Below are 8,224 nucleotides of genomic sequence, written 5' to 3' on the forward strand. Positions count from 1 at the left end.
CTTCTAATATATTTCCCATCTTTTCGAGACATTGAAGCATCATATCTCAGACTTGCTGGAGATAGTTGAGTTGTTGAAGTCCGAACTAGTAGGATAGCCACTGTTTTGTGGTAATTTTGATGCAGGTCATGTAATTTGTGTTTTCGTAATATATATTCTTCTGATGTTATTTTAGGAGGAAACTGAAAAGGGAAAATACTTTAAAATTCTACCTAATTCATGAAAGAAGTCCAAATAAATCTATAAAAAAAATCCATACAAATTCGTCAAAATTCATATGGAATTATAGAATCTATTAAAATCCTTTAAAATTAGTCACTTATAAAAAGTTTTTTAAAATCCTATGAAATCCAAATTCATTACACTCCCTTAACTAATTAGGAAAATGTAGTAGGCAACCAAGGCTTTAAGATGCTAGTATTTCATCTTGAAGAAAAATGTTGGGAAGATTAGAGTCTGTATGATACTCCATTTGAATTTTTAGACTCTAAAATACTTTTTTAAGTTTTATATATTGAATACTTGTTTGGTAAGATTATTTTAAAGAATTGAACTAAAAACTAACTTAAAAATTAAACACTCCCAATAAATACAAAAAAAAAAAAATTTAAACTCAACACACTACTTTCTCTCTTCTCCTCTCTCTATCTCTCTCTCTCTCGATCATTCCTTGCCTAACTCTCTATTTATATCCTATTTTTCTCTCTCCTCTCTATGCTTTTTCTCTCTCATCTCCCTTTTGTACATTTTGTATCTCTCTGTCAGTCCAATTAAATTTAGTAGTAATTTCATAATCGATAACGAATTGTTGTAAGGTGTTTTTTCTTTTCTTTTTAATTATTAAAATTGAAAAACAATTTTGAATCTCATACCAAATAAGTTTTTGGGTTTTAAAGAAAATTTTTCTTAAGAAATGTTTTGAGAAATTATGAATTTTTTTTTTATACGATACCAAACATGCTCTTATGTTTTTAGACCATTTATGTAAACTACATGATGTGGCATTTAATGATTTTTGTTATTTTAGTAAAAATGTTAGGGTTAATGATTAAATTCTTTCTTTAATAATTTAAAAAAGATATCCAACCATCACTCAACTTCTTGAAGAACTCCATTCTATTTCTCCCTAGTTACAAACAAAAAAGGGGAGGTGTTGTACACCACTAGTTGTACACCTCATTTGTTCTATGTTCCTTCAGCCCTTTTTCTATGTGTTGGTGTTCTATATGACCAATTTTCCTTCTTTTTGACAACCAGTATAGAAAGTAGCTCGCCCTATGTAATTCTTATTTGTCCCCGGACACTTGGAAGCATCTTACTATCTGTTATAGGCGAGAACAAACTGTTATTGGCTGTTGCGCCTCTTTATTCCCAACAGGTAGTCTGCAAAATGTGGTTTAAGTAGATCGTCTTTCTAGCATTATCTATAAGAGAAAATTGTAGTAATGATCCCTCAACTTTAACTCAATTGGAGCAATGGTCCTTTAATTGATCAAAGTGTGCATTTGTGGTCCTTTTTGTCAACTTCATCACAACTTTCGTCATAATATCACGTGTCACTGAATCAAGGGGAAAATATGAAAAACCAAATATACCCCCACAACCGTGATGCGCGTCCCTCAATACTCAACGCCATGCCTCCTTTACACCCTCTACACATCCAAAACTTGGGGCGTTGTCATTCATGATTTAAAGGAATAATAACTGGAAATCGATTTGTATGCATATGTGTCATGTGCGGAGATGAACCCTTTAACTAGCCTTTCACCCATTTAATTCACCCAAATTCGTTTTTACAAAGTGTTTTATACAAAATTTCTGTTTTAAGTTTTAAATTCATCAAAAGCAATCCCCCTTTCATTTAGTCTTGTTATTTGAGTCAAAATCTATTTTCTTTTAGTCTTTTGAGTCAAGTTAAGTTGTATTTTCGTCAAAATCACTTGTTAGGTCTAGAATTGAGGCTTTTTTATTGCTTGTTGCTGTTTTGAGTGTTTTGAGTTAGTTTTAAGTCTATAGAGTCTAGTTTAGTGTTTTTAAGTCGTATTTGTGTTGATTAGCATCCCTTTTAATCCCCGGCCTAAAACGATCCCTACTTTCATAAACTACAATCATAGGGTTTTAATTTGTGTGTTAGAATATTTCACATCAATTTTGGCGGTGATTTTTTTTATTGCAAAATGTTTTACTTTTGGCGTCATCTTCATAAATAAAATGAAACGATCATGAGTATAATAAATTATCAAATAATAAGAAGTCATATCAAAGACAAACTAGATGCAAAGGGCAGATGCTTAGCACACAAGCTAGATGTAACATCACTAAGCACACAAGCTATATGTAGCATCACTTAGCGCGCAAACCATATGCAACATCAATTAGCAAACAAGTAGATGCAATATCGCTTAGCTCACAAGTAGATGCATCATCAATTAGCAAAACAAGATAGATGCAGAATTGGTTGTTAACACACAATGTAGATGCATAATTCTTTTAACACAAGCTTGATGCATATTCCTTTTTTCTTTTTCTACAACATATTTATGTGCAGAACCAATTTACAAACAGAAAGTAGAACCAAAATTAATTTACAAAGTGCAGCATCAGTACAAAATATAGCATCAGTTCAAAGTGCAACATCGAAGCTAGACGATTAATATTTTAACTCACAAAATTTATACGCATAGTCATTTTCTTTTTCAGATGTTGAAGAATCAATATACATGTAAACTAAAAAAGCGAAACTGAAACATCTAAAACACTGAAATTATTTTTTCTCAAACTGGAACATTGAATTTTTTGTAAAATCAAGTGCAAAAAACACTTGATAATGCATGCATTTTGGATTGTTTTGAAAAGTGTCTTATGCAAAAACACTTGATAATGCATCCAAATATTTGATAATGCATTCATTTTTTATAGAGTTCGAAATATAATCATGCAAAAGGACGATTCTAAGAAGTAGGAAAACCTTTGAAACACTGATCTTTCTGGAAATTTGGCTGAATTTTGTGAATCACTTACTGAAAATCTAGCTTGAAAGTGTCGAAAACTATGAGCATTTTAGGGTTTTTTTTTTTTTTTGGGAAGTATCTTTTGTGTGATAGGAATTTGAAATGATAGGTTTGGAGAAGAGGAAACCACGGGTATTGAATAAGGGAAAAGGGAAAGGAAACCGGTTAGTTTTTATGATTTTTGGGGAAGAGGAAACCATGAGTGGCATGGGCCATATTTTAGTTGGTCCGTTTCTTTTTGGGTTGGGCTTGGTTTTCTGTTATTGGATTTTTTTGTCCCTCCTTATAATGTTTTAAAAGGTGTGGAGTTGTGTGAAATATGGTACATATTTATGTCTCTATAAGTAAGGCTCCCTAAAAATATGTTGTCTTAAAAAAGAGAAATAACAATAGTATAATTTTTCTATTAAGAAAAGAATAATATTAAGGAAACTTTAACGAAATGCTCTTGGTACTGTTCACTTTAACAAAAAAAATTACATTTTTACACTAAAAAGTCCATCATGGTACCATTCACTTTACCCTTTATTTTGTCCTTATTGTTAAAACTCAAAGTTTTCAAGTCTTTTTCATTAGTTTTCCTTAATATACACGATAAAAACAAATAAATGTTTATCTTTTTTTTCTAGGGTTGTCATGAGAATATCCAAGAAAAGATGCATATCTATTCTAAAAATAAATAAATACAAAAACAAAAAGATGCTTATCTCTCTATCTTGTATTTGAGGAAAAAAAGATACAAAAAATAAAAGAGGAACAGGAAAAATTAAAAAAAAAAAGATAATGGGATAATAATTGTTAGCAAAGTGGTGTCAGTTTATATTTTAAACTCTTGCCACCTGATAATATTTTTTTAATACAAGCGATATTACTCTTTATATTGTACTAAGAAGAGAGTTTGAACGTAGAGCTAATTGGGTTTAAGAAGGAAAGAGGAAGGCCCTAATTAGTTGGTAAACAGTCTGTCATGGATTCATCTCATTATTAATCTTCGGTTAAGGTTTAAAGCAAGTCCAAATTTGAACAAATGACAATCTATCATGTAGTATTGGCAAACAATTTTTACAGTGTGTTTAGACGAGATTTTGAAGTTCCATGAAACTTTTGTTTTAAGGAAAAAGAACAATCTATCATGTAGTATTGGCAAACAAATTTTTTTTTCTTTTTTTCTTTTTTTTTTTAAGAAAAACTATCGAAAAGTCCAAATAAAAACTTTAGTTTTAATGAAAAAGAACAAATAAAGGTGTAGTAAATAGTACCAGGAAAATGTTAAAATGTTGTTTTTCGTTAAAAGTGAACAGTACCAAAAGTGTTTTGTTAAAACTTCCTTTTTTTGGGACAAAAGATTTTCTCCAAAAAATTGTTTTATTTAGGGAGGAATTCTAGCATTCGGTACCGGACCACCTATTACTTATGGCACAGAGACAAAACAACACCATGGCCCACCCTTCTTGATTTGTTATGCTAACTTTGGCCCATTCTTTGTCTCACTCTCTTTCACACGATCCCAAATCACCTCTCACACATAAGAATCCCTACTATATAGGTTATCAAAGCTCGCATCATAAGCATGAAACATTTAGCATGTTGCTTTCTTGATTCTGGAAGGTGTTGATCTTGTTGGAACCAAATTCGCGCACCACCTGTAGATGGTTAAGGCACAAATTCAAGTAACTTGTAAAACAACAAACCACAGTAAGCAAGCCTAAGAACGGGGGGAGGGTGTCATTGCTGGCCAAAGGCCTTCTGACGGACAAGTTAGTAAACAAGTATAAGACTCAAGTAATGGGTAAGAGAATAACAGTGCAGTGGTTGTGTTACTAGAGACGTACAAACCCTTGAACGGTATATTTATATTAGTCGGGAGAGAGACATTTTTAGGATAGAATCCCTAAGCTGGGAGAATCCTACATAATATTTAAAAGTAAATATTGCATCCTCTTTAGTAGTATGATTACTTGGAGCACACATAAATTCATAGATTGAAAGAACTCCAAGACACATAGAAGATCTGGCTGATTCTAATCTAGATCAAACCCTTGCATCTTGCAGAATAAGCGTGGTCATTCTCAGCAAAGTCACTTCGACTTTGCCCGAAGCTCCGGAACAAGATAATGGTGGCATTGCTACTGAGTTAATCCATCTCCGCTCAGAGTTGTTGAGTCCACGACCGAATTTGTGAGATAATTATGTTCTGGTCCATCTGAGTCCGACTCTGAAAAATCATGGATCTCACATATAAAATTGACAATGTTTGGCATTTTTTTTCTGTTTTATTATTTATGCTTGTGATAATTTTTCAATAACATATCTTTCTTTTTTTTAGTACGTCGCTATTTTTATACTAAGGGAATAGAGAGTTCGACTAAGCTAAACAATAGGCAACCTAATTTGGTATCGAATTCGTCATCCACGAAATTCGACCCTAATACCTTTCACTTCCAATTGAAGAGGAATACCACCAAACCGTCCAAACCGTAATACTGAATGACAAATAACATATCTTTTTAAAAATAAAGTTTTTGTTTATGGTAATCACCTTTGTTCGTACCATTTTCGGTGTTTGGATGGAACATCGATTGACGTGGCTTGTGAACACTTCATCATGCCATCAAAGCTCCCAACAATAGGAGAATCATCAAACATAACTTATAAAAAATGGAATGCTACTAATTAACCCCATTAATTTTTTACTTTTCACCGCATAAATTTGATTCCAACTACATCATCCACCCTGTAACCACCGCAACTGGCATCTTGGCCACAAACCCAAGCCATCCACTTCATTTTTTACCTTACACGAATATTGCCCCAGTCTAATCAGGACCCGCCATCCCCCAAACTGTCTGTTTTTTCACTGCGCCTCCTCCCGCCCCCTCCTCTCCCTCTCGCCTCTCTCCCTCCACCGGCAAGCCATGCGCCGACGACGTCCCCGTTTTTGAATCTAATCAAGGCCGTCCGTTTTCTCTTCCCCTTCTTTCTCGCTCGTATCTCGGCCCTCCAATTCCGCCTGAGAACCGACGACGAGGATGATGAAGGAAGAAAACGGAGACGACGATCGTGTGCACGTCTTGGAGATCAACCTCGTCTCCGCCCAGGGTCTCATGGCTCCCTCCGTCACCCTCCGCCGCATGCAGACCTACGCTCTCGCCTGGGTCGACTCCGCCCACAAGATCCGCTCTCGGGTCGACAAGGTGGGCGGTGAGAATCCGACATGGAATGATCGGTGCCTCTTCAAGGTCCCGTCCGGATTCCTCTCCAGCGAGACCTCCCAGGTCTCGGTCCAGATCTATGCCGTCGGATGCTTCCGCGATCACCTCGTAGGCACCGTCCGATTTCTGATCAACAACTTTCTCGACGTCTCGTCCACCATTCCATCGTTTACGGCGATCCAAATCCGGCGACCCTCTGGAAGATTCCGAGGCGTGTTGAATGTGGCCGCGTTGGTGATCGACGGCTCGAGTCTGGCTCCTGCGGTGAGCGAGCTGCCTGCGATCGGGTACCGCGACCTGATGGGAATGGGAGAGAGCTTCCGGCGCCGGCGACGCGACAGCATGACAAGCAGATCGAAGAATTACTCCAGCGATTCGAAGGAGAACTCTTGCACTGAATCGACGGAAAACTCGGACTTGAGCGAATCGGCGGCGTCATCACCAGAGACGCCGTTGCCGCCTCTGAAGGAGCTGAACACGATCAGCGAATTGGCGGGAAAAAGAAACCAGGTGTTGAAGGCTCCTCCAACGGACGGCTCGCGTTTCCTGTGCTGCTTTCTGACTCAGAGGAAGATTAAATACAATCCGTCGGATCAGAACGCAGATGGGGCCCACAGCAGAGAAAGGTATTAAAGGAGAGTATGAAATTTCCAGGTGGGCACTGGAGATTGTTGGCTGTTACAAAGAATGTAAATTTGTACAAAATATTGTGTGCAAAAAATTATGCAATTGGTAGTGTAATAATAATATGATCAAATTTTCCCCTATATTTGAGGTGTTTCAATGGCAATCCAAGTGGTGGATTTGCACATTTCTCATTTATTTTCAAGATTTGGTTTTTCATGCATTTTGCATTAATAATGTTTTTTGTATCACATTTAGTGTTACATTTAGAAATTATGGCGGTGGAGCAATTTTTACCATTGTGACTATGCGAACAAATATAAGTTGGTTTTTTGTTTAAATCATGTCAAAAGTACATAATACCAGTAACCCTAGTCATCCTCTATTCACTCTCACAGAAACCTCCCTGAAAATCCCCTGCTTCATTGCCGACTCCTTTCTCTTTGATTGGGTCGGCTGGCAACGCCTTCTCTTCCTCATTTTCTTTCTCACCTATGGCCCACTACCTACCTTCCTCCCCCACCCCCACCCACCACCCCCCCCCCCCCCCCCCCCCCCCCCCCCCCCCCCGCGGCACCAACCTAATTCTACCCAGCCTCTCTCTTGCCTCCCATAGTTCTGGTCACCTTTCCACAGTTTTTTCAGGCTTATTTATCTTCCTTCTTTTCAGTAATTCTCTTAATTTTGAGTTTCCTGTCTCAGATCTGGGCTTTTATGCCCCCTTCTTCCTCTGTTGCTTCTTCCCGTCGTCAGTTCTTCACCGTCGACCTTTACTACTCGGCCCATAGCATGTCTCTCATCGGTTGCGCATTTTGGTGTTTGGTGGTTGTTAAAGTGTGTTTAGTACTAATTAGTAGGATTATGGGAGCGTCTTTTGTGCGGGTGGCTCGCTCGCTCACCCCCGTTTTCGATTTGTCCAGCTTGTTCACGGGTTCTTCCTCTTGGTGGTGGTGGCGAATCAGCGATGGTGATGCAGTTATTGAGGTGGAGGTAGTAGTCTTCCAAATTTAGGGTTTTTGTTGTTATAGGCTTGCTCTTTTTGGACATTTTTGTTGTATTTTCTTTGGACTATGCTTGTATTTGAACTGCCTTTGGGCTTTCTATTTCATACTAGCCTCTCCGCACGCGCTCTAGTGCATGCAAGAGGCTTTTTTTTTTTTTTTTTTTTAATTACAGGCGCTACGAGCCTCTACGATCTTTTACATATGTCAAAACCACATGTCATGTGGTAGCCTTGTATTACACTTTTGTAAAGATCTTTTTATATTATGTGGAACTCACATCCTTCATTTGGTATATAGAACTATACAAACATTATTACAATAATATAAAAGACAAATTTTATCTACACATCACTTTACAATAAAAGACGAAAAG

General features: G+C 37.0%; 1 protein-coding gene across 1 annotated transcript; it reads left to right on the plus strand.

The window, feature by feature from the left end:
• The first annotated feature begins 5,696 nt into the window (after positions 1-5,696).
• Positions 5,697-7,378, plus strand: LOC137733140 (uncharacterized). Its single transcript, XM_068472299.2, has one exon. The coding sequence runs from the start codon at positions 6,041-6,043 to the stop codon at positions 6,854-6,856; it is 816 nt and encodes a 271-aa protein (XP_068328400.2). The 5' UTR covers positions 5,697-6,040; the 3' UTR covers positions 6,857-7,378.
• The last annotated feature ends 846 nt before the right edge of the window (positions 7,379-8,224 follow it).

Source organism: Pyrus communis, chromosome 7 (assembly GCF_041283825.1).
Source record: "Pyrus communis isolate YQ-2024b chromosome 7, ASM4128382v1, whole genome shotgun sequence".
Lineage (NCBI taxonomy): Eukaryota > Viridiplantae > Streptophyta > Magnoliopsida > Rosales > Rosaceae > Pyrus > Pyrus communis.